The sequence below is a fragment of the Triturus cristatus genome, chromosome 8 (genome assembly GCF_964204655.1).
Source record: "Triturus cristatus chromosome 8, aTriCri1.1, whole genome shotgun sequence".
NCBI classification, from domain to species: Eukaryota; Metazoa; Chordata; class Amphibia; order Caudata; family Salamandridae; genus Triturus; species Triturus cristatus.
In genome coordinates, this window is record NC_140591.1 from 197,339,367 (window position 1) to 197,366,067 (window position 26,701).

Here is a 26,701-nt window from a genome sequence, read left to right on the forward strand (position 1 = left end):
CAAGTGAAGGGCACAAGTCCACTGTGGCATTGGAACACTGGGACTCTCTGTGCCCTCATTTATCTCCCTTAAGGACACTGGCAAGGGAACACTGGATGCGGAGCATGCCTTGGATGCCTGTTCTCCGAGGTCTTTAAAAAATATAAGACGCCCAATAAAAAACATGATGGCCAACATCAACGCACCACCACCAGTGTATTGAGGGCCCCCTCCCCCAATGAGCGGCATAGGATTTAACCAAGTTCATCCTTGGACACTGCTGCCTAGTGCACAAAGTGCTTAATAGCATGGGACCCATCTATTTGATGGAAAAACGTATCCCCTATCGACCAAAAGGTCTTTAAGATCTATGAACAAGTCTACTTACCACACCACGCATGAAAACACACTCAGGAGGCCGCGCATTCACATTCCTGGTCCCCAATCTTTGGGATAAACTTCCCCTTCACCTACGAGAATGTACTGCCCACCAGACAATTTTAGGAAACTATTAAAAACTGAACTATTTTAACTTCTAGGCTTCTGCTGACGTTTTTGCTCCTATAGCGCCGAGATATCCCTTTGGGGGTGATTCATGCGCATTATAAAACAAACAAACAAACAAATAAATCCTTAGACGCTGATGTGGTTTTATTTTAGTTAACTGGGTGAGGGCTCAGGGCATGCCCTTCCTATGTTTCTGCCTCAGCTCCAGGTCACTCCTCGCTATGCCAACCATGTGCGTCAATGGCATGTTTGCCATAGCTTTTTAAGTGGCATTCCTATTAAGATGCAGAATAGCGACAATGTGGGCCAGCGGATAGTTTCTAAACTGCGGACAGCCAAACGTAGTCCATTCCAAAGTTTGCAGCCACGTTCAGAAGATTCTCCTGTTCAAGCAGCGATAACACACATTTAATGTGTTTGCACAGGCAGAGAAAGGGCCGCTGACGTTGAAAACTCCGCTACAGGCCCGGCACAAAGCAAACCACGCAGAATAGACGAAGACAAGGCGCCAAATGTCAAAAATGCAACCGACTAAAGTGGAATTTGATTGGGGTTTTGTCCTCTTGGTGATGTATGCCAGGGGGAGCAGGGGTTTAAAAGAGAGCGCTGGGTCTCCATCCACCACAGGCAAGAAGGTCTGCATGCGCTAATACGACAAGCCTTGTAGCGAGGCGCTGACAGGAACAACGTAGAACTTAAGGGACCACTGACTCAGGCGACCATGGAAGCCAGTGTTTTCATTAGTGTTGTTGTGATGGCGGTTCTCTCCGCGGCTCTTCAGATCCTCGCGGCCCCCATTGTGCAGGACAAGCTGACACCACAGGAAGGTAAGTCCCATCTTGGAGTCATCGATTGGTCCTTCTGTCCTTAAACATGTCCACAACCTCACAAAAGGTCCACAGTTCAACAATAATGCGCTCTTGCATCCTCCCAGCATGGTCAGTAGAGGTTTGGGTGGGTAAGAACAATTTCCTTAAGTTCAAATTTTCATCAAACATTTAGTAAGATCAGAATGCTACATTTGTTTTTCTTTGGATGCCTGTGATATTAACTTACGTCAACCCTTTAAAACATTTTTGAAAACATAATTTTTATGGTCAATTGCTTTTTCGTGTTAATGTTTGCATGTAGTGATTTTTAGCATTGAGCAATCACATTACAAAAACATGATCAATGTAGTGCTATTAGGGCAAAAAGACTAAGTCGGGCTTTGTAAGCAGAAAGAGTGAGTCACAAGAATAGCTTTGGTGCTCCAACAGAAATATTTCAGGAAGATAGGCAGAATGCGGCTATATTTGAAGAGGGCAGCTATGTCAAACCACACATGCTAAATGATTAATTGTCTATTAATGGTACAATAAATTCTGCAAATTTATATTCTGCATTTCAGGTTAAAAAGATTATTCTTAATCAGTCAAACGAAAAGATCAGAATACTGTATTCGAAGCTTAGCGTTAGCTATGGCCTTGAAATGGGGTGTTGGGTTGGCGGTTGGGTTCCACTTTGATACCTAGTGTTCATCAATATCTTTGTTAATTATGCATGCGGTAACCGTAGGAAATCATGGTGGTGGGCTAGAATATGAGTCATATGGCAACAGTCCTGTTACACTGTGAGTAAATTAATTTTCTTATGCAGAAGACCAACGACGGACAACGCTGGACAACCCGGACATGGATGCTCAAGGCCGAGTCTTGAAATTTTTAACGGCTCTTGACGAAGCGCAGAAGAGTGCCCATGCCAGAATCAGCGCCAAGGGCACGGCTCTCAGAGGTAAAGGTTCAGACATTCCCTTCAAACTTTTTTAAGCTAAGTCGCTTTTAAGAGGAAGGATTTGGCCATGTCATTTCCTCAAATGACATATCAGATAATATTTTGGAAGCCATACCCAAAAAGTTCAAAGAGTTGCATGGAATACTAAATTCCAATGAAAATAGGCACAAACAATGGGCAAAGGTTTATGGGCAAAAGTTGGGGTGGGCAACTTTGTGTGAGTTTTCTAACACGCCATACACATAGCACTGGTGGAGAGACCACACATTTGTGAATGCGCCCTTGGGTGGGAGTCTGCGTGAAGATAATTGTACTCAAGGTCATGCATCAAGTACAAAAGTCACTCAAGATGCCGCTTAGAGCCTTTTTGAAGCCTATGTAAGAAATGAGACATGTGGCAAATGTGATGCTGTGCTAAATGTGTTAGTTCATGTACACAACACAGCTGGTTTTCGTGCTCTGCCTAATTGCCCTTAGAGGCACTCAGTGTTGTACGAAAACCAGAGGCGCAGAGCACTGGCAGTTTTAGAGCAGCATCATAAAATAAACCCTAATAACATCACAGTTGTGTGACGCGCAGTGCAATCTAGCGACGCGCCATGGCGCAAACTCTGTCGATGCATGCGTTTTGTACTCGAGGCATACCCTCTAGTGTATTACTTTACACAGATCGGAGACCACGGGCACCTTCCTTAATATGTGTAACTATAAGTATTGTAAGTATTATAAATCCAAACATCGTGCAAACAAGCCACCAACTCCGAGTTTTGCCCCAGGCTCTCACCTGTTTCCGTTTGGCGTTAGTATCTCATGCAGCTCCGAGTCGCCTTCCTTTGCGCACAGTTAGCAGTTCTGGGTTTATTATAAGCGTTTGCATAGTTTCCATCCTGCAGCTCCCACCTTGCATGCATTTTCAAGAGTTTTGTGCAATATGACATATTGACAATTAGCACTCCGCCCCCAGAGCGTTGATTGAAGGTATTTGCATAACTTTGCATCCCACGAGCACCCGCACAAAACTATAGTGCATGTGGCCAGCTCCCCTGACTTTCAAGTCTGTCCAAAATGCAAGTGTGGCATCAACTATCAGAAGGTGCAGCAAAATATACTGCTGTGTTATTACCATTCCCTTAATCAACAGAGCGACATGAAACAATAGTTTCAACATAATATCGTCTTGTTAATTTTGTCTGAAGAAATATATTTCTATCTTCCAAATGATTAAATGTCAGAAGAAGCAAACCTCAGTAATTTATCTATCTCTGTTTTTATAAATCTCTAACTTTCTGATTCTCCCTCACATTCTCTGTAATTCTTTCTCTCCCTCTAGCTCATGGGTCTCAGCCTCTTCTATAGTGGGCGCTACTTGTGATCTATGACAGCACCTTGAGCGACTAACAACTGTAATGCCAGTTACAATCAGGGGCGTAGCTTCGGGGGCAGAGGGGGTTCGGGTGTTACACCCCCTAACAAATGTATTTTCTGATAAACAGTTGGGTACAGGTGCTTTGAGTCGGGTATGGTGAGGTGTCTGTCGAATTTCACCAGCAGATTTTAAATACACAGACAAAAACGCACATATGCTCTCTCGCTCTCTGAGAGTCCTCGAAAAGTGTGGTTATTTTACAAAATATTGTGTTTTCTCTCACTTAGTACTCCTACCAATCTACATTCCTCTCCCTTTAGGCCCTTTTCATGCACCATGTTTGTCCAATCATGTATTTTAACATTATGTGCCAGTGTGATTGTTGGGAAATCTGAAGCGTTCACCTCCCAATCTTACTTACCAAGCTACGCCCCTGGTTACAGTAGGTACCAAACCAGACAAGGTTGGCGGACTGTGGTTTTCATTCAGCGTGAAGACCCGCACTCCAGCTTCTATAGCCTCGCGCTCTAGCTACTGTGCTCCTCAGTTAGTTAATGACTGTGCTGGGCCAAACTCAACAACCAGGTGACGTGCCGTCAGTCACATTGTGTGCATAAGCATGGGGCTTTGTCATTGGCTTCACTCAATGCCACTCCAAGGAATAGTAGTTTAGCTGTGTTGATTCCGGCACTGTGCAGAAGGAAGACTGGCCATAGGCGTAGCTTAGTCAGTAAGGGGGTGGTTATGATGGCGGACGGACTTCAGTCTGTCCGCCATCGTATTGGGAAGTGGGAATGCCCGCCTACAAGGCTGGCGCACCTGCCGCAATGTAAAAACAGCACATTTCACATTTCCCTGTACTACATGCCAGGCACCATGTGATGCCTGCCACATGGTACAAGGACATGTAGGGGGGCACCACAGGTGCGCCCCAAACCAAAAATCAAAGTGCCAGGGGGAAAAGGGGGCCTGCTACAGGCCCCCAAAGTCCATCCCCACCAATCTTTCCATGAAGGCTAGCAGGGATGCACCATTGTAATCCCTACGGTGGTGCCTAATAGGCACCGCCACCATTTCAGGGATAGGGAGGCTCTCCACCGCACCGGCAGGCTCAAGGAGCCCATCGGATGCGTGGCAGTCGGAGGTTTCTGACCGGCATGGTACAGCCCACCATAATAATATAGCGATACCAAAGGGGATTATGGACGGAGCGTTTGAGCAAATCAAACACTCACCCCCAGTCAACTAATCTGGGTTTAATCCATCATCATTCTTTAGCTCACTCCACCACCCCAGTTCAGACATGGCCATATGCAAATCAATCTGACCCTGTGCCTCATGGGAACAGTCCAGGGTTATGAACCCGAAACCGGTCCTAGGATGCTTGATTCCGATCCAGGGAAGACATGGCTTAGCAGTTCGGCTGGACTGTTCCCATGAGGCACAGGGTCAGGCTGATTTGCATATGGCCATGTCTAAACTGGGGTGGTGGAGTGAGCTAAAGAATGATGACAGGAGGTTCTGGCATGAATCTAAACCAGATGTGGGCTATCAGTGACCGCTTTGTGTTTTAAGACTGAACATCTATTGGAGCATTCAGAGCCTTTGCCTGTTCACCACTTTAACATTGTATCCAAGTCCTTATGTGTTGGTTTCTTGACAGCAGTATGTTTGGATTCAAGTTTTTTTTTACTCCAGTTTTATACAGCGCAAGCTCGGCCCAAGGGCATTCGAGCATTTTACACGAGCACAAGATTACATAAAACACAGTCAGTTAAAAAAAAATCTGTATTATTATTTTATTTTTTACCCTTGAGGCAGTTAAGTGATTTGTCAGGTCACAGATTGTTGAGCTGACGTTTGGACTCAAACCTGGTTCCCCAGCTCCAAAATGTTGGTCCAATCTCATCCCCAGGAGTCTAAAGCGTGAATGAAAAATGGTCGTCAATTAGAGGGAGTCAGTGGTCGCACCTGCCCAGACAGTGCCCAATCTTACCACTTGTACCATGGGTCACGTGGGCAGTGGAAGGAACAGAAATGAAACAGGGATCAAAGAGTTCTTGTTAATTTCTGTGGCTGACACATTTTTTTGTGATTTGGTTCTACATGTTTCAACCCAGACAACTGCCTACACAAGTCTGCAGATCACAAACTATTTTTTTGTTATATGCAGTGTTGAGAATGCACATTTATGGTGCAGAGAGTCGGCAAACACTACACATGAATCAAAAAAGGATTTAGCCCAAAACTATACTTGTTTTAATGTGTTTATTTATTTGTCTATATAATAATCCACATTTGTAAAGCGCAAACAATCACCCGTAAGGGTCTCTAGGCGCTGGGGGCCTTCGGGAAGTTTAAGCAAGCTATTGCCCAGAGTCACATGTTGCTGGGCAAATCTGCCACCGGCGCTAGGGATCGAACCGTGATCCCCAGATTCCGGAGTCAGTCGCCCTGGCAGCGGCCTGGCTGCGGCGCCACACCTCTTCCCCCATATTCAAATTTGTACCCAGCAAACCATCAGTTGTGTGAGTTTGCAAATATTTTACTTTCATAATCTAGTACAGGTGAAAAACAGCAGTTAGGGTCTCACTACAACAGGAATCAAAATCAAAACAATTCCGATAGGGTGAACTCATGCCATGCCTGCCCTCATACAGTATGAGGAACACACCGCCGCACCTCTTCTCCATCCAAATATTCTCCAAATAAGAGACCGACAGCCTGTTGTTCTATTATGTTTAACATTTTTTTCTTCACAAGGTGTAAACAGTATCAGGCCGTTCCCCAACTGCGAGTTAAAACACAACATTTACCTAAAGAGTTCAGACTTCAGAAGTTAATTACAGGACTCTTGACAGAGTAAAACAAAGTCAGGCTAGAAAGAACCACAACTATTGGCCCACAGTAAGATGGCTGACTCAGGCCATGGGGAATTCTAGAGAATAGATACATATGCCCATAGGAGCATCTTTGTAATTACAGCCTCTTCACTTACCACCCTTCTACATGAGCTATTATTATGGTACCATATGGTCAATTCAGTAAAGAGCAGACATTGTGTAGATCCTGAAAAGAATCTGCTGTACATTTTTGAGTTTACGTGGGTTATATAGGAGTTAAGATATAACGGTTAAGGCATTTTCATTATCATTTACTTTAACTCTTGTGGCAGAACAGCAAGAAGGCCTAATGCCTGTCAAACGAAAAGGGGTGGCGTCTTGTAACATATGGTAATGATCATTTTCTGTTATTCTTTTGTATAATATGAATATTGATATAATGCAACTGAATGAGCGTAATGTCTATGAGACGTCAAATCTTAAATGCAGTGGCGGGTCCTCCGCTATGGCGGAGGAGCGTCGCCCCACTGCTTTGAGCAGTGTACAGGAAAGGAAATATATAACGATAAGAACTTTTAGTTATTATCATTTTATGTTTCCTTCCTTTGCGGGCGGGCGGGTGGGCGGTTCTGCTCTGCTCACACGTAGCAGAGCAGAAAAGGAGTGATTTGCCCATTTCTAAGTGCGCAACGACTGTTTGGTCGGCCCACTCGGGCTGCCCAAACGATCCATGCACACTTTCCCCGCTCTCCATGCCGGCTGCATTACAGCCTGCATGGAGAACAAGCCCAGGCTCCCATTCCCTGGTTGAGCGTCCCACCAGGACCCTCAAAACCAATCACAATGCTGTATTGCAGCTTTGTGATTGGTCAGAGGAGCCTGGGTGCCTACCAATCGCAACGCTGCATTGCAGGCAGTGCAAGGGTGCCTGCGTTGAGAGGACATAAACAATCTGAAATGGCGTTTTGTATCTTCTATGTGTGCTCCTTTGAGCAACAGACATTGAAGTTGCAACTCGTCATTTTGTTTAATGACTGTTTATGTGCAGGAAGGCACACCTTCCTGCACATAAACAATCTAAGGCGTCTTTCTGTTCCTATGTGTGCTACACAACGCAGTACACATGGAAACAGTTAAAACGAGAAGAAATAAAGCATTTCTCCTCATTTCGCCAGGGTAAGACCAAGTTTTCCCTGGTCTTAATTTTGGCACTGCCCCATATTTACGCCACCCTTGTAAATATGGGGCAGCGTCAAATCAATGGGTGTTGCGTTATAACGCCCACCACAACACCCATTGCCTGTCCATACCCATTGCCTAGGGGGCCTTATTTACAAGGCAGCGTTAAGCCACGTCAAGTGACTTAACGCAGCCTTGTAAATAAGGCGAAGCCCATATCGCCACAGGAACGTCACTAAAAGTGATGTTCCTGTGGCGATTGGGGCTCGTAAATATGTCCTAAAGTGTCATAAACTCCTTGTGTCTTTCGGATGTTACAATCTCAATCAAAATATTTGCTCAGATAGCAGTGAGTACAGTTCACTCTTTCAAGTAAGATCACTCTCTGTGAAACCTCTATTAGAATGATGATATCATTTCAACAAGACGGAATTTAGAAATGAATGTCTTTTTCTTCATTTTAGGCAACGGAAAATTATTTGGGAAGAAAGGAAAACTGGTAAGGAAACCCCTATTGTATTGTAATTGTATGTATATAGCGCTTACAACCCTTAAGGGGGCATTGAAGCACTTGAAATCGTAGCATTAGGTTTCTGGTTGTCTGTTTACTACTGTGAAAGATTTCAAACTCACCTTTGCCTTCAGTGTTTCTGTGAAACCCTTGTGAATATTCTGTGACTTTGTGGTGCAGAAAAATATATATATATTTATATTATTAGAAATGAAAGTCATCTGCTTCGAGAGAAGCCACAGGTGGCCTATCTTGTACCTGTGCAGCCAGGGCAGTTATGACCAGCGACTCTTGCAAACACAACATATGCTGCGGGCCAGAGAGCATGCATCACTGCTACTGGAGGCAGTCGCAGTGGCGTAACGAAACTCGAGGGGTCCCCCCTGCAAACTACATGGAGGGGGCCTTCCTCCCATTCTCTGCGCCAGTCAAGAGCTCTCAGGCCAGTGACCCGCCAAACTGCAGGGGCTGCGGGGCTGTTGTTACACTACTGTCACCAATACAGCCGTAATAAGTAACACTAGATTGTGGAGTTAATGGTTGGGCTTAGTCTGCCAGCAGTCTATCATAGGTTTCCTGATGCAGACTCCTGTCATGATATACAGCATCGGGCCCACTCATCATTCAGTTTTGACAAAAATGCATCCACTGCTCCTTCTCGTTTCCGTTTCAAAACACAAAGCGACAATGCTGCCTTTCAAAAGCAGATGTAACTACAAATAGCCCATTTTGATAATACATTTTTATTAGCAGACAATAGCAATCTTAAGAGGCATTGCATAGCTTCATACACACTTTGACCCCAATTCCATCACAGTCTCTTGCTCTCAGTCAGTCTCTCCCTCTCTCTCTCAGTCAGTCAGTCAGTCAGTCTCTCTCTGTCAATATCTGTTTTTCAGTCTCTCTCTCTCTCAGTTAGTCAGTCTCTCTCAGTCAGTCAGTCTCTCTCTCAGTCAGTCTCTCTCTTTCTGTCAGTCAGTCTATCTCTTAGTCAGTCAGTCTCTCTCTCAGTCAGTCTCTCTCTCAGTTTTTCAGTCTCTCTCTCAGTCAGTCAGTCTCTCAGTCAGTCTCTCTCTTTCTGTCAGACAGTCTCTCTCTCTCTGTCAGTCTCTCTCTCAGTCAGTCTCTCTCTCCGTCAGTCAGTCTCTCAGTCAGTCAGTCTCTCTCAGTCAGTCTCTCTCTCTCTGTCAGTCACTCTCTCTCTGTCAGTTTCTCTCTCTCTCTCTTAGTCTCTCAGTCAGTCTCTCTCTCTCCGTCAGTCTCTCTCTCTGTCAGTCAGTCTCTCTCTCTGTCAGTCTCCTTCTCTCAGTCAGTCAGTCTCTCTCTCAGTCAGTCTCTCTCTCAGTTTTTCAGTCTCTTTCTCTCTCTCAGTCAGTCTCTCTCAGTCAGTCAGTCTCTCTCGTCAGTCACTCTCTCTCTTTCTGTCAGTCAGTCTCTCTGTCAGTCTCTCTCTTAGTCTCTCTCTCTCTCTCTCTCAGTCAGTCTCTCTCTCTCTCTGTCAGTCAGTCTCTCTCTGTCAGTCTCTCTCTCTGTCAGTCTCTCAGTCAGTCAGTCTCTCTCGCAGTCAGTCAGTCTCTCTCTCTCTCAGTCAGTCTCTCTCTCTCTCTCTCTCTGTCAGTCTCTCTCTCAGTCAGTCTCTCTCACAGTCAATCAGTCTCTCTCTGTCGGTCTCTCTCTCTCTCAGTCAGTCTCTCTCTCTCTCTGTCAGTCAGTCAGTCTCTCTCTGTCAGTCTCTCTTTCTGTCAGTCTCTCAGTCAGTCAGTCTCTCTCACAGTCAATCAGTCTCTCTCTCAGTTTTTCAGTCTCTTTCTCTCTCTCAGTCAGTCTCTCTCAGTCAGTCAGTCTCTCTCAGTCAGTCACTCTCTCTCTTTCTGTCAGTCAGTCTCTCTGTCAGTCTCTCTCTTAGTCTCTCTCTCTCTCTCTCAGTCAGTCTCTCGCTCTCTCTCAGTCAGTCTCTCTCTCTCTCTGTCAGTCAGTCTCTCTCTGTCAGTCTCTCAGTCAGTCAGTCTCTCTCGCAGTCAATCAGTCTCTCTCTCTCTCAGTCAGTCTCTCTCTCTCTCTCTCTGTCAGTCTCTCTCTCAGTCAGTCTCTCTCACAGTCAATCAGTCTCTCTCTGTCGGTCTCTCTCTCTCTCTCAGTCAGTCTCTCTCTCTCTCTGTCAGTCAGTCAGTCTCTCTCTGTCAGTCTCTCTCTGTCAGTCTCTCTCTCTGTCAGTCTCTCTCTCTCTCAGTCTCTCTTTCTCAGTCTCTCTCTCTCTCTGTCAGTTAGTCTCTCTCTCTCTCAGTCAGTCAGTTTCTCTCTCTCTCTCAGTCAGTCTCTCTCTACCTAAGTCAGTCAGTCAGTCTCTCTCTCTCAATCAGTCAGTCTCTGTCAGTCAGTCTCTCTCTCAGTCAGTCTCTCTCTCTCTCAGTTGGTCTTTCTCTCAGTCAGTCTCTCTCGCAGTCAATCAGTCTCTCTCTCTCTGTTAGTCTCTCTCTCAGTCAGTCAGTCTCTCTCTGTCTCCCTCTCTCAGTCAGTCAGTCTCTCTCTCTCTCAGTCAGTCTCTCTCTGTCAGTCTCTCTCTACCTCAGTCAGTCAGTCTCTCTCAGTCAGTCAGTCTCACTCTCTCTCAAGCAGTCTCTGTCTCTCGGCCAGTCAGTCTCTCAGTCAGTCAGTATCTCAGTCTCTGAGTCAGCCTCTCTCTCTACTCTCTCTCCACTCTCTCTCTCCACTGTCTCTCTCCACTCTCTCTCCACTGTCTCTCTCTCTCCACTCTCTCTCTCTCTCTCTCTCTCCACTCTCTCTACTCTCTCTCCACTGTCTCTCTCTCCTCTCTCTCTCCCCACTCTCTCTTCCCACTCTCTCCACTTTTTCTCTCTCCTCTCTCTCTCTCTCTCTCTCTCTCTCTCCTCTCTCTCTCTCTCCACTCTCTCTCCTCCGTCTCTCTCTCCACTCTCTCTCTCCACTCTCTCTCTCCACTCTCTCTCCACTTTCTGTCTCTCTCCACTTTCTGTCTCTCCTCTCTCTCTCTCTCTCTCTCTCTCTCTCTCTCCACTCTCTCTCTCTCTCCACTTTCTCTCTCTCACTACTCTCTCTCTCTCTCTCTCTCTCTCGCTGTCTCTGGGGGGCCATGGGTACATTACCTTGATCTGGCACATTTTACATTATGGACTTTACTATACATTATTATAATGTTCAAAATTATCCGATTTACAACATGCAGTGTTGCCGATGCTCCGCATTGTGTTCTCGGATAGCATTAGTAGCAAGCCTCTATTAAGAGAGATGTTAATCCAAAGTCTAGATTTATATTCAGGTGAGGCACTGGGCTTTAAGCCCTTCTGCCGCCTTGTCGACACCCCTTTATGCCACATCTAAACATGCACCCTCCGACATTTGACAGTCCTGTTTCTACTTTGCATGAGTAGGCATGTGCCTTTTGTGCAAGTGAAAGAATAACCTATTGGGCGCAGTCTACCTTATAAAAAGTCTCTTGGTGCTACCACAAGAGCATAGAAAAATAGGTTTTTATGTCTGACTAGAACCTGGTGAACAAAGGTAAAACGCTACATTTTAGAGGAAGGGTATTTAATAAAACAGGGCACACCACAGCATCACTCAGCACCACCACAGCATCACTCAGCGACACCACATCATCACTCAGGGCCAACAATGCATCACTCAACAACACCACAGGATCAGTCAGCACCACCACAGCATCACTCAGCACCACAACATGCATCACTCAGGGACACAACAATATCACTCAGCACCACCACAGCATCACTCAGCGACACCACATCATCACTCAGGGCCAACAATGCATCACTCAACAACACCACAGGATCAGTCAGCACCACCACAGCATCACTCAGCACCACAACATGCATCACTCAGGGACACAACAATATCACTCAGCACTACCACAGCATCAGTCAGCACCACCACAGCATCACTCAGGGCCAGCACAGCATCGCTCAGCACCACCACAGCATCAATCACCTTTACCACAACATCAAACAGCACCACTACAGCATCACTCAGGAACACCACAGCATCACTCAGGAACACCACAGCATCACTCAGCAGCTCCACATCATCAATCAGCATCACCACAGCATCAGTCAGCACCACCACAGCATCACTCAGGGCCACCACAGCATCACTCACCTTTACCACAACATCACACAGGAACACCAAAGCATCACTCAGTACCACCACAGCATCACTATGCGATACCACAGCATCACTCTACAGCGCAACAGCATCAAACAGCATCAATTAGCACCACCACAGCATCACTCAGGGCCACCACAGCATCACTCAGGGACACCACAGCATCACTCAGGGCCAGCACAGGATCACTCAACGTCACCACAGCATCAGTCAGCACCACCACATCATCACTCACCTTTACCACAACATCACTCAGCACCACCACAGCATCACTCAGGAACACCACAGCATCACTCAGGAACACCACAGCATCACTCAGCAGCTCCACATCATCAATCAGCATCACCACAGCATCAATCAGCACCACCACAGCATCACTCAGGGCCACCACAGCATCACTCACCTTTACCACAACATCACTCAGGACCACCACAGCATCACTATGCGATACCACAGCATCACTCTGCAGCGCAACAGCATCAGTGGATGCACAACGTAGCTCTCAGTATCTTGAACAGGGGGTGGGGGACACCCAGGCTGAGAGCACACTGCACACAGCACGTGATCACATTCTAAACATACGCTCTTACAATACCCCCAGTTAACATCACCACAATGCCCAAGCATACAAAACACTACAAATTTACAATCTGTAGAAGAATGTGTGGGTTTGTGTGTGTACATGTGACCAGAGAATTCCAAATATTCATCACAAAATTAAAGAATCGAAATTTAAAAGTGAATTTCCCCTAAAAATACTACAGGACCAAAGTCAACGGAATGAATCGAGCGGAAGCAGCGTCATATTAGGATATAACACACCAGTGAAATGAAATAACCGTGCAGTGCACTGGAACAGTTTACCATACAGAAGCAACAATGCCAGATAAAACAACAGGTCTACAAATACAAGCACAAACACGCTAAAATGGCCAAGCCGCTTATCTACTAAATGTCTGACAGCAGAGTGATGCCTCAAAAGCTGCTCCGCTTCTTTACATGAGTGGCAATAAATTGTGCAGTGCCATATTTACAAACAGATGCTTGCCAATGAGATCATCACAACATAAAGCATTGTACCACGGCACAAAGGTGAGCCACTGGGGTCTTGCATGACATTTGCGCTTGAGAAAGCCCGCCACTCCAAATCTGTGACAAATCTGTGACAACAACCGCCTAGTTGAATCCAGGTAAAATGCAAAATTGACATATTGCGCATGGGACTATACGTTTTCATGCACAACCCGTTCCTGATACATTTGTAGGTCTAGCTTTGTGTGAAACCCCAAGGGTCTTTGCAGTGCTCCCTCCACATTTTGCCCTCATGGTATTCACAATTAGAGGTCTGGTTTTGTGACACAAATGGGGATATTTACAAAAAAATGTTGGAGCAAGGTGTTTCTCCAAAATTGCTAATGCCGCACTCTGACATTTTTTAAATGCAGGGATGCGCCGTATTGACAAAAATAGGCGCACCCTTGCGTTTTACCTAGCGCTAAAACACCTGTCTAGGACCAGCGTAGGCACCTTTACGCCATGTTGCAAGGGTGCCTATGCTACAAATGTGATTGTTTATGTGCAGGGACACCTTCCTGCACATAAACAATCTTTACAGGCGATTTACTGTTTTTATGTGTGTGTGCCTATGAAGTGGCAGAGTTGATCGATTCACACAATCCTGACATTTTATGTATCACGGAAACATGGGCCACTAATACTTCCGCTCCCGAACTCATTATAGCCACAACCTCTGGTTACCTGCTTCATAGGCAACATCGTCTTTGGAAAAGAGGAGGGGGCTTAGCGGTCATCTTACGTGATAAATTCAGAGCAAATGTCTCAACGATTCAGTCTAATGACTGTGAAGTTCTGACCTTTAAACTCGGGCTCACAAATAACTACACCTTTCGAGGCTTTTTAATTTACCGTCCCCTAGGCTCAAAAGCCGGTTTCCTAGATTCTATTAACTCTCTTCTTGAGGCAGACATCTGCAATTCCAACCTTACGGTTCTCAGGGATTTCAACTGTAACTTAGAAGAAATAGGAGATAAAGACGTAGCATCATTAATTGAAGCTATGGATGCTTGCGATCTCAAACTTTTCAGCTCTGATCCCACTCATCACGGGGGTCATACTCTGGATGCGCTGTTTTCAAACAATAAAGATATCTCCAGTCTTGAAGTTTTCCCTCTGATTTGGTCTGATCACTCGGCCGTCTTCTTTAAGATCAACTGTCCAGCTTCCCGCACAGCACCTAACAAGAGACTTAAATCTTCCCAGCACAGATCTTGGGCAAAAATTTACCAAGCTCAACTTGAGCAACTTCTGGTTAGTTCAAGTCCCTCTATGGAGAACAATCCTGAACTGGCAACGGAAACTTACTCCACCTGGCTCAATTCTGCCTTCTCCCAACTTGCCCCAATGAACAGAGGTGGCCCTAGCAGAACTCAACCATCTGCCCCCTGGTTCACTAAGGCTCTCAGTATAGAAAAACTAGGTTGCAGACGTCAAGAGAGGAAATGGAGAGCCAAATATCATATATACGAGAGAGAAATTTATAAACACTCCTTAACTAAATACAAAGCTCTATTAGTCACAGAAAAAGCAGCTTATTTCTCCTCGCAAATTGAATCCTCCAAAAACACAGCCAGAGAACTCTATCAAGTTATCAATCAATCAATCAAAAGTTCTTTATTCGGTAACTACTACAGTTAACCAGAAAGTACAGTACATAAGTCAGAACTATTAAAACATCATTCAGGGTTTAAAAATACATATAGTTAATTGGGTCACATCATAATTGATTTCCGAGACCTAAAAACATTTTTTAAAAAGGCAGTTACAGATGCGATTATAAAAATATCATCAAGCTGTTGAAGGGCCATAAAAGCAGGGTAACATTGTCTAATCAGAGCAATATACGGCTGTATATTGGGAGTTACTAAAATCAAAAGATGTTTTTGCACTGTTGGTTTCTTTAATTCAGTTGAAATCCTCGCGTCACCCAAATAGTGCAAACAGCTTACTTTTAAGTCTTTCTTAGATACATTATGCAGGGATCTTTACATTATTCCGGGTGGCCTAGATTGATCATAAACTTTTTGACATAGGCTAACCATCTTATATTTCCGACCCCATCCATTACCAAGGCATATTACAATGTCTGCCTATTCAGACCTGTCTCATCTGCAGTCCATACTTTTTGCCACAAGAGGACAGGTTGTATCTTAATTGTATCCTCTAAGTACGGTACCCCAAGTTCGTGGTGACAAATATAAGTTGAGATACTGTCTGGGACAGCCAGAAGGGACCTCAAAAACATATTTTCTGCCAACTGCAGGGCGTTAACCCCTACAAAGCCCCAGATTCCGGCACCGTACGTAGCAATGGATACGCATTTTGCCCTGTATATTGGTAAAATTTCTGCAGGAGCGCGTCTTCCTAATTTTTTACAGCAATTTAACATGGCCATGATTGATTTCACCAATAACAATCTTCTTGCCTTAATCGTCAATGACCACATCCCAAAATGATCAAATAAAATCCCCAGGTAAGAAAAGGTCTTGGTGCACTCTGTGGCCTTTGAGTTTATAAAAATGGTCATAGTTTTCTTTTTTAGTCCCGTCCCACAGTTCATTGTAAATGTTTTAGAACAATTTACAACAAGGCCCAAGCGTGCCATAAAATTAGCAAAAGCATTTACCACCTTTTGGAGACTCCGCGGTGTGCGGGCCATTAGGACCGCATCATCCGCATACAGGAGTGCAGGAATAGGGCGATTTGCCACTACAGGTAAATCTTTGCACTCCTGTATCAGAAGATTCCAGTTTATTTATATATAATGAAAAAAGGAACGGGGCAAGAATGTACCCTTGTCTTACTCCTCTTCTAACGCTAAAGTGCTCAGTGCATTCACCACCTCTCCCGAAACGGACCCTTGCCCCTGAATATAGCTGCCTCAAAAAGGTGACTATTAAAACATTTACACCCATCTCTTCTAAAACCGACCAGAGCTTCTCATGGTTGACACAATCGAACGCTGCTGTTAAATCAACGAACGTTACATACAGCCTTTCCTTTTTTGCTTTGGTATACTTTTCTAGTATGATGTGTAAATTTAAGCCCTGTTCTATTGTGCCCAATCCCTTGCGAAACTCATATTGTAAGTCACTTTAAATTGAGTTTTCCTCTGCCCATGCTTACAACCTATCTAACAGGACTCGACCCACGATCTTAATTGTAAAGTCGAGTAATTAAATTGGGTGATAACACGCTGGGTTTGCCCTGTCCCCTTTTTTAAAAATGGGGACTATGATTGAGTCATACCAGGTTGGTAAAAAGCCTTGCGAACAGCAAGCGTTAAAAACCTGTGTTAGGAGTGGTCCCCAAAGGGATACATTAGACTTAAAAAGGTCCACCAGGATGCCGTCTGGTCCAGCCGCCTTCCCTCCAGAGCTTAAGTTAATGGCCGCATTGACTTCCTTAAGGGTAAAATCTAAGGATAAGTCTAATGAAGTCGGTAGTATCATAACGTCGTCCCCACCTACTGAAGTTCCCTGTTTATCCAACAGTGGATTATTATACAAAGTAGAGTAATGAAATATCCATTTGGGGTCAGTGATGGCGATCTCTATGGTTGCTTTATCATTTTCGGCCAAAAAAGGGGCGCTAACCGCTTTCCAGAAGGCTGCGGGATCCCGGTTGACCGAGGCATCGCGCAACGCTTGCCAGGCTTCCTCTTTAAGTGCCAACTTTCTAACTCTCAATGCCTTCTTATATTCGCGTCTTGCCTCTCTGATGTAATCCCGATTTTTTTTCCCGGCATGAAGGGCTTTTTTGAGTTTGGAATCGGCCTTTGTACAGCTGGTATCAAACCAGCCTTGTGTTTGTTTCTTTTTCTTACTTGGGTTCATACGAAGAGTTTCCTTAACGAAACTTGAAATAACAAAAAAATGATCTAAAATATCCTGAGGCGATGCTTTATCATCCAGGCAGGTTAAGAGCATATCTTTACAGCTCAAAGCAACCTTAGTAGTAAAAACCTCAAGGGTCCACATTTTCCCATTTCAGTGCGTATCCATTTTGTTTGCTCAGCGAAATGTTTTCCACTAAATGGTTAGGCTCTTTTCAAATGTTAGTTCTGTTAGTAATTACCTTTACACCCATACTAATGGGAAAATGATCGCTAAGCGCTATGTCGTGTGTAGTAAAATCTATTAAACGAGCGGAAAATCTACTCTATCAAGTTATCAATAAATTAACCAAACATCCTGAACAAAAAAGAGATTGGGTTAATCAGTCCTTCTGTGATGTCATTACCTCACACCTCAGGGGTAAAATCGACTCAATGTTTTACTCATTTGCTCCCCATAGTAATTCTTTGTCAGTCATCGGTCAAGGCAAGGCGGACTCAGCTGTCGACATTGATTTGTCTATCAAAAGCTTTGAGTGTTTTTCACCTGTCTCCTCAGCATTTATAAAAGACCTTATCCTAACTACCAAGTCAGGCTCTCCAGACGACACTTGTCCACCTTCAATTATAAAGGTAGTCCCTGACATCATTGCTACCCATCTATCAAACATATTTAACAATATATTTAGAACTGGTTTGTTTCCTTCTCAATGGAAACGAGCCTCCATCCTGCCTCTACTGAAAAAAGTCAACTTGGATCCCCAGGACCCAGCCAATTACCGACCCGTTTCCAGGCTCCCTTTCCCAGCGAAAATTGTAGAGAAGGTAATGAACACGCAACTAAATCAGTTCATCAAGGATTCCAACTGCTTGGATCCCACTCAGTTCAGATTTAGATCCGAACATAGCACAGAGACTGCTCTGATTAAGGCCACGATGAGCTCAAATTCATCTTAGACAATGGGGGATCAGCAGCCCTTATCCTGCTGGACTTATCCGCGGCGTTTGACACAATGGATCATTCCACCCTGATACACCGTCAGCAAGCAAAAGGCATAAAAAATCTTGCCCTGAAATTACTTTCATCCTTCCTGTAAAATAGAGAAAACACAATTAATTTCATGCCTTCTCCTCAAGGGTTTTTCGCCTGCCCTGCGTGGTTCCGCAGAGATCCTCGCTCAGTCTGACCCTTTTCAACTCATACAACACAGACCTAGCCCCCCTGGTCAAATCCTTTGGGTTTTCCCTTACCTCATATGCGGACGATATGCAAATTGTATTATCAGACTCCCAGGATGCCAACTACACTGGTGCTCGCAAACATGACTGCATGAAAGGCATCAATGGTTTGATGAACAGATGCCATCTCAAGCTTAATGCTGGAAAGACTGAGGTGCTGTTACTCGGCAATAACCCTAACCTTTGGTCTGCCCCATGTTGGCCTAGGGAGATGGGCCCCCTTCCTGCACCCACCAGGAAAGCCAAGAGCTTGGGCATCATGATTGATGACCACTTACTCTTGGGAAACCAAATTAACGCAGTGGTGTCGTCCTCATGTAACATTCTGAGAATACAAAAAAAAAATCTTAATATTTTTGCCTATGTCAGTCAGGAAGTCAGTCATTTCTACACTTGTGTTATCTAAAATTGATTACTGTAACGGTCTCTACATCAGCCTACAAGCTCAATATCTAAATTATATTGCAGGTCCTTCAGAATTCGGCAGCCAGACTCCTTCTGGAGGTACCTAGGCACCATTCGGTTTCCACTGCTCTCAAGGATCTCCGTTGGTTGAGAGTCAAAAACAGGGTAAAATTCAAAGCCCTTGGCCTGACTTATAAGGCTCGCCATGATTCAGGACCCTGGTTTCTCAAGAAAGCCCTATCATGGTACACTCCCTCAAGACATTTAGGATCAGCAGGCTCTTTCAGACCAAATACCATCAGATTGAAAAAATCTAAATGGGGTGGCAACAGCTTGGAATCTCCTTCCACTCAATCTCAAATCAGCTCCCTCCCTATCAGGAGGCTGCTGAAAACCTGGCTTTTTAACCAATGATTTCACTCCTTACCCCTCTCGCTGCTTCTGCTTCAGCGCCAAGACGCCCTTGGGTATTCGCTGCACTTTATAAATAATTTAACATACCATAAAAAAAGTTAACATAACATATGAGTGCTACAGCATGCATCACACATGGAAAGAGCAAAATACGAGGAGAAATAAAATATTTGTCCTCGTATCGCCTATTTAAGACCAGGTATTTCCTGGTCTTATTTTTGGCTCTAGCCCATACCTTGTAAAGATGGGGGAGCGTCAAAAGCAATGGGTGTTGTGGCGGAAACCCCCACAGCAACACCCATTGCCCACCCCTTTGCCGCAGCACACTGCTGCGGTAAGGGGCATATTAACAAGGTGGAGTTAAGCCACAGTGTAAATATTGGGTTAAGAGCAACGCCACCAGAGCATCAGAAAAAGTGACGCTCCGGTGGGATTAGCAGCTTGTAAATATGCCACAAAGTATCTTGGCGCAATGTATATTTTGTACTAGAAAGTTGATCAGCTCTGTTGCTTGAACTGTTTTATGTTGCAGCACACTAGTGCCCATGTAAACACATAGTACATCTGGGCCCAAGTGATTAAACGTTCTTGAGAGGTTCCTAAAGAGTGTTACCAAGGTTGTGCCTATAGAATCAAGACTAGTCCAAACCAGACTCTGTAGTCACAAGCCGCTGCACTGGCAGCAGGGGTAGAGGAGCCTGGGCAACCAGGAGGCAAATGTCTGTGGCTTGGTAATCACTGATTACTGCTTTATAGAGATCTATCGACAAGCAAGTTGTATCATTTTTTGTTGGTCACTGCAGAAAGTGCATTGCCAGTATTTGTCTTACCACTGCAAGTGGTACACACTTCAGTTTCACATAATTTGGTTGGTAGAGGTTGTCTTAATTAGATCTTGGCGTACTTCCTTCTCCTTAATTAGCCCACTGTAGGAAAGCAATCCTTTTTGCATGGTTACCCCAAACATTTTTGCCTGATCACTGATGCTAACCTGACTGAGTGTGCTCTGGGTCCCTGCCAATCAAGTTCCCAGGGCCTGCGTTCTTTCCCAAAACTGTACCTTTTTTCCACAAGTAGCACACCTCTGGCCACATGTAAGTCCCTTGTAAAAGGTACCCCTGGTACCAAAGGGCCTTGTGACCAAAGAAGGCCTCTGAGGGCTGTAGCATGTATTATACCATCGTCAGAGAACCCTCACCTTAACACATACACACTGCCATTGCAGCCGCATGTTTTGGTGCAGACCAAAGTGAAGAGTCGACATGGCACACATCCCTGTGTTCCATGCCCACCAACACTGCCTGTGGCATGGGTAAGCCACCCCTCTAGGTGGCCTTACAGGCAGGGTACACAATCCCCCAGGTGAGGGCATAGCTGCGTGAGCAATATGCCCCTACAGTGTCTGTGCCATTCACAGACATTCACAGACATTGTAAGTGCAGTGAAGCCATTTTGAGTACATGGGTTGGGAGTTTGTCAACACGAACTCCACAGCTCCATAATGACTTTATTGAAGACTGAGAGGTTTGGTTTCAAACCTCTCAGCATAATAAACCCAAGCTAATGCCAGTGATGGATTTATTATAAAATGCACTCAGAGGGTATCTTAGAGATGCCCCCTGAAAAACGACAGACCTCTAGTTGTATTGGCTCTCCCCTTATGATGTGCTGATTTGGGTAGCTCCAACTAGTGGAGATGCCCACCCGCTGTCCAGAGCCCACGGTCCACCTTAGCTTGGCCCTCCCCTAGGGTCACCAGAAGCTGAGGTGAACCCCTCTCTTAGAAATTCTCCATCTTGAATTGGAGAATTAGGCCTAATAGGAACAGGGATCTGCCCCTCTCCCCAAAGGGAGGGGGCACCCGAAGGGTGTAGTTACTCTAGGGGACAGTAGCCATTGGTTACTGCTCAGCGTCCTCATACACCTGGAAACCTGCAACAGTGTCAGCTTTCCACGAATAATTCTGAATAGGTTTTTATAAAATCATCGCTCACGTGCGAAAATACACAAATGTACAAATTGAGGAATTAAAAAATGAGCACGTTCAGAGACCCATGGCTGTTGCAGGGAATTTCTGCCCGTTACCCCCCACTTCCCACCCACAGAGATTTAACCCCAGGGGTAGCGTACTTCCATGTGCATAATCCATCTTTTGAGTGCGGAACTGACTTCTGTCAATTGTAAAACCGGTTTTCACTTGTGAACAAGGATACATGTAAATGAGACTTACACATGCCTGATTTGTCATCGCTACCACCTGCTTAAAGAGAGATAATTTTGCAAATTCCTTACACTGTATTGAGTAAAGTCAGAGACAAAAAATGCTTACTGTGATTCATGCATCGGGAGGGGCCACTCTCACCTCCTCTCGGCCAACAGGGACGACGGGTGTTCCCTTGTGGCGCAATCCCCTGTTAGTGTTCATTGACCTTTAAACAGTCGTAGCCGGCGTGACTCGCGGGTGGGGGGGGCGCGTGGGAAGGGGGTCACGGACCCCGAGAAGTTTCATTTAAAATAAAAAACGTACCTTCGCTGGCCCGGTCCCGCTTTGTCCTATGCAACAGGAAGCAGGCAGCTTCCCTCCCCGCCCCTAAGCCAATCACAACGCTGCACTTGCAGAGTTGTGATTGGCTGGGACGCCGACCAGACAGGCATCTATGGGGAGGCCATTTTCTCCACCTAGGCTGCATGCAGCCTAGATGGAGAAAATGAAGAGTGCGCATGACTGGTTTGGTCGACCCCAGAATGCCGACCAAACAGTCAGGACCCACAGCATTGGACTAGCCACTCCTCCCCTACCCTCGAGCAGGTCCGCCCACCCACCCGTCCCCAACCAAACCCTTCTTCTTTCTCGCAGTGCGAGAAGCAGAAACATAAAATGGTAGTTATAATACCATTTTATGTTTCTGCTTCTCGCACTGCGAGAAAGCAGTTGGGCGCGCTAATCCGCCGACATGTAGGAGCCGCCTCTGCCTTTAAAATGAAATCGGTCTTGGAATATTGTCTGGGCTGTATCATGGTTTTATGTGTCTTTTACTTGGCGCTGTTTAACTTCTGCTCGGTCCCAGGCTAGAAAATAGTGCTTCATCCACTTAAAGCCAGCCTCAATAACCAATACAATATGTGCCTTAATTGTCTCTGGGCTGCTGTCCTTCTATATAGCAGCTGAGTGTACGAGATCAGGCCACCTGACGACCAGTGCTCAGAAAGGCAGGTGGATGTAACACCCTTGGGGCTGTCAGGAACAGTGCCACACACCCCAGAGGAGGGGGCACACTAAAAAAACAAGCATTGGCAAAGCCAATAGGACTCGCACATGAGTAAGATCACTGGCTTTGACAATCAGGTGGTTGTGGGGGATTTTTAAAAGTGCCATAAAGCAGCCAGTGCTAACCGCTTCATAGCGCTTTTTAGGTCGAGATTGAAGAGTCTGGGCAGGTGGGATGGGGGAGACGAACAAAAACGGGATGAGATGTTAAAATGAATACCACTGAATTTGGTAACAAAAAACATCTGTTATTCAGCATGAAGATACCCAAAGGGGTAAATGTGTGCTTTATGAATGTTATGCCAGTTGACCTTACTTATGACCTTCTGGATTTAATGGGCCTGACCAGATGCCAAGGATGCAATTTGCAGGCTCTCACCAAATGACTTGAGCTTCCATCAGTGGAACCCTTACTCTGTCACATGCCACCCACTCCCTGCTACCACCATTGTTCCCTGGTGATGATTATGTAAGTGTCTGGTAAAGACAACTTGAAATCACACCAGGTTCCCTGAGTCTTTTCAGATTTTTTCTCAGCTTCATTTCATTACCTCAGCCCTGTTGTACTCTAGCGTAGCTTAGGGCTATTATATATGAGCCTTATTTTCATCCTTTTAATGTGAATGTCACCAAAATGCTCAATGCAAACACCTGGCACAGGACATGGATACATAAGGGCATAATAACAGCGCACAGTGCATGATTCATGCCTTGTTCTTTCCTTCTACCCACCAAGTTTTGCTGTTTTAATGCGATGCCCTGAAGTGACAGGTATGGCCAGATGTGGGTTTGTGCTTATTGTGTCATATGATCCATTGATGATGCCCAACAAGCCAGAAACTTGTCAGAGGTGCTTGTGACCTGGTCTAACTGGCTTATAGGGCAATCAGGCAGTGCCCGACGGGCTGTTCTGACAGATGCGTGTGTGGCCCATTTTCCTTAACAGTTTTGGGCCGGTTTTATGGCCAGGTGGGACAGTTTTTACTGTTGATTTCCCTGATATTACCACTTTCTTAACTTTATGCTTTGCTAATGTTGGCTACTTTATTTTGGCACCCAGGCCTATTTTTTGTCCCTGTCCGGCCCTGGTCCCCATTCAGAAGGGACGTCACCTGGCACCTCAGGCTAGACTTTTCCTAATGGAGCAGGATCAATTTGCATACGGTTACGTCCTATCTGAAGTGGCACATTCAGCAACAAAAAAATCAGGACCTGAATGCAGCCTGAGCAATTGCCAGTGGTTGAGACTTTTTCAAGCATTCCTTTCATCACCTGTGTTGCTTCCTTGTAATCTATCAAATTGTCAATGTCTCATTTGTGCATGCCTCTCCCAAGTGTTGCCAGACTTGATCAGGAACATATCTCAAACGAGTTAGGATATAATTTAATATCTGACACTGACTAGCACTCTTACAATGAAACCCCAGCCCTGTATCTGGCAGAAGTGTGCACAGGGGAAGTAAGAGAAATGAGGGCTTTAGTCACACACCCTTCTCTGGTTGCAAGGGGGACTGAGCTCACAAGAACTGCCATTTATAAACTAGAAATAACCAGCAGGTGAAGAAAGTTTATGAATCCTGGGACATGTGTGTATTACCTGACATAAGAAATATGTAAGGTGTATGAACTGTTAGACAACACCTTAAACAGCTTGTTCACAATATATACTACTCTTAGCAACAGTTTATAATAGATTGTTGAGGATCTGCATGTGACAAAAAAGAATAACAAATACATTGACATATTTAATAGATATTGTTAGACCTGGCATCCTTAGGATGGTCTTCCCCCAAAGTGTTTGCTTTTTACCTCCATGTATTGCTGTAATTTTTTATTGGCCTTAGGACTCTAATCACTTTACCACTGCTAATCAGAGCTAAAATGCATGTGCTTGGGGCGTGGCTTGCCACCTGCAGATGGGGGGTGCTTGAGCAACGAGCTCCGCACCGGCCTGCCACTTATACTCCCAATACCTGTGCAAAATCAAGCCTTGATGGTCTGAGGCGACTGGACTGGCCTGGGAGGGACATTGCCGAGGTGATTGCGGCAGCTCGGGAGGCCGTATCTGCAGCTGTGCCGCAAGCGCGACTGCGAGAGCCGGTCCAGCCTGGGGCCTATATCCTGACTACTGACACCCAGGGAGGACGACAGAGATGCCACAGTGCCTGGGGCAGTCGGATTGCGATTAGGCCTTACATCGGTGTCCCAGTGTAGTGTCTGTGCCCCTGCTGGACGATTTAGGGAGTGACCCCTAATGGAAAGCCCCCCGAACCAAGACACTGCTTGCATGGCGCCTCCATGAGTCTGAGTCACTATCCCCACACCACGCTGGAAAGGGGTGCGTAGGAGGACACCGGGACCAATGGTGGAACACAGGGTGCAGTGGAGCTGCTGTTGTGGGGTCTATGCGTGGCCTTTGAAGTAGCCGGGCTCAAAGTGCAGAGGTCGACTGGCCCCTGGCTGGTGGAATACCCCGGGGCTGCGGGTAAATGGACAATACGTGCCCCCAGCTCTCGGGCCTAGATCAGGGCGAAGTGATAACGCGAAGGGACGGTGCAGAGAGGCCGGGTCCCAATACAATATCACCCTGACGAAGCCCATCCGTGGGGGGCAGTGCAGTCACTGTGGGGGTGAGGCGCACCCGAAGTGCTGGCCAGCTCTGTGGAGAACTGAGAACCTGCAGTGAAGAGAGGGCACGGGGGCGATTGAGCTGGCGGCCATGGCCACAGTGTCTATGTGTTGAGAGGTCACCCTTCCTGGGCCATAGGAGGTGAGGCACTAGAGAGGCACCCTGCAGAAGCGGAAAGACTGGACTGGGCTGGTACCTATACTCTACATGTGAGGGCAGACAATAGACACTTTCCGCTGATCACCTGGCACCCCCCCTGCGGTGAGCGCACTTTGAAACTGAGACCATCGGGCCTGGGCGTGCTGGTGGTGCCTGGCCCCCCCGTCGACCCCCAGTGGGCGTACAGCTCTGTGGAGGCCCACACAGGATCGGTGTGTCGAGGGTGTTTGCTCCCAGGCCTAGCGGGGTGAGGCTGGGGAGCGTCGCCCGAGACCCCCGAGATTCCACGCGGGCTACGTCCCACTGAAGCCGCAGAGATGGGCAAAGCAAGGGCGAAACAAACAGAGACTTCCCCACAACAGGATGAAGACCCGCGAGAGCAAGCACAGGGTGGCCTAGAGTCACAACCAAAGGTGGATCCCATCCAACAACAACTATCCCAGATAACACCAAAAGCTTAATGAAAGAGTGAAGGTGGTGGAATCAGGACTCGAAGAGTTGTCCACAGCGCAACTAGCCCTCACACAGCAGTTAGCAGAACTAACTGACAGGATCCGGGCCTTGGAGAGTAGGGCGGGGGATGTAGAAGGCCCTAACCAGCGGAACAACATACGGATCCTTGGTCTGCCAGAGGGGGTCAAGAATGGCAAAATGGTGGCATACCTGGAGCCGTGGGGCCTTGACACCGGTTTATACCCTTGAGAGAGTGCATTGGGTGCCAGCCCGCCTGTCAGTGCTAGGCTGCCCCCCGCGACCTGTGGTGGCGAGGTGGCTACATTATAGGGACAGAGACATCTTGTTGCAAAAAGCTCAAACAGATGGCCCCTTTGTAGTGAATAATAATAAGGTCTCAATGATCCCGGATTACAGCCTGGATGTCCAACGGAAACACACCTCGTTTCTGGAGGTAAAGAGAGCACTAAGGGAAGAAGGCCTCCAGTACTCCATCATGTTTCCTGCCTGGTTCCGCATAGTCCTGGAAGGTAAGACTTACATTTGCGACAACCCCAAGGAAGCCTGGGACTGGATAGAGGCATACTGAACTGAAACTACCCAGTCAGCGCAGATGTTACATCAAGCACCAGAAAGCCGTAAACCCAGGAAGCCACCTAAATGAAGATCTAAGAGCACCACATCGAAGAAACCAAGCCCCTCACAGACTGAGTGCGAGAGAGCAGCGGCGCTGCCGGCAGTGGCCGAGATTGTCCATGAGGGTGGCTCTCCATCAGAGGCAGGATCGCGCTCCATGAAGGGGACTGAAGGATTAGACCCGACAAAGTGAGCCTGGATCTACCGGTGGTGGCCCTAAAGACTGCAGACAAAATCACATAGCCAGTGTCCCCACCACAACCGGCAGCACAC

The 26,701-nt window shown here is 46.2% G+C and overlaps 1 protein-coding gene across 1 annotated transcript in view; it reads left to right on the forward strand.

The window, feature by feature from the left end:
- The first annotated feature begins 1,122 nt into the window (after positions 1 to 1,122).
- LOC146801825 (uncharacterized) overlaps positions 1,123 to 26,701 on the forward strand; it is a 46,786-nt gene continuing 21,207 nt past the window's right edge. The window contains exons 1-3 of the mRNA XM_085624044.1: positions 1,123 to 1,313; positions 2,125 to 2,259; positions 8,112 to 8,146. Coding sequence (XP_085480170.1) covers positions 1,208 to 1,313; positions 2,125 to 2,259; positions 8,112 to 8,146 — 276 coding nt within the window. The 5' untranslated portion in view covers positions 1,123 to 1,207. The remainder of the gene's footprint in view (positions 1,314 to 2,124; positions 2,260 to 8,111; positions 8,147 to 26,701) is intronic.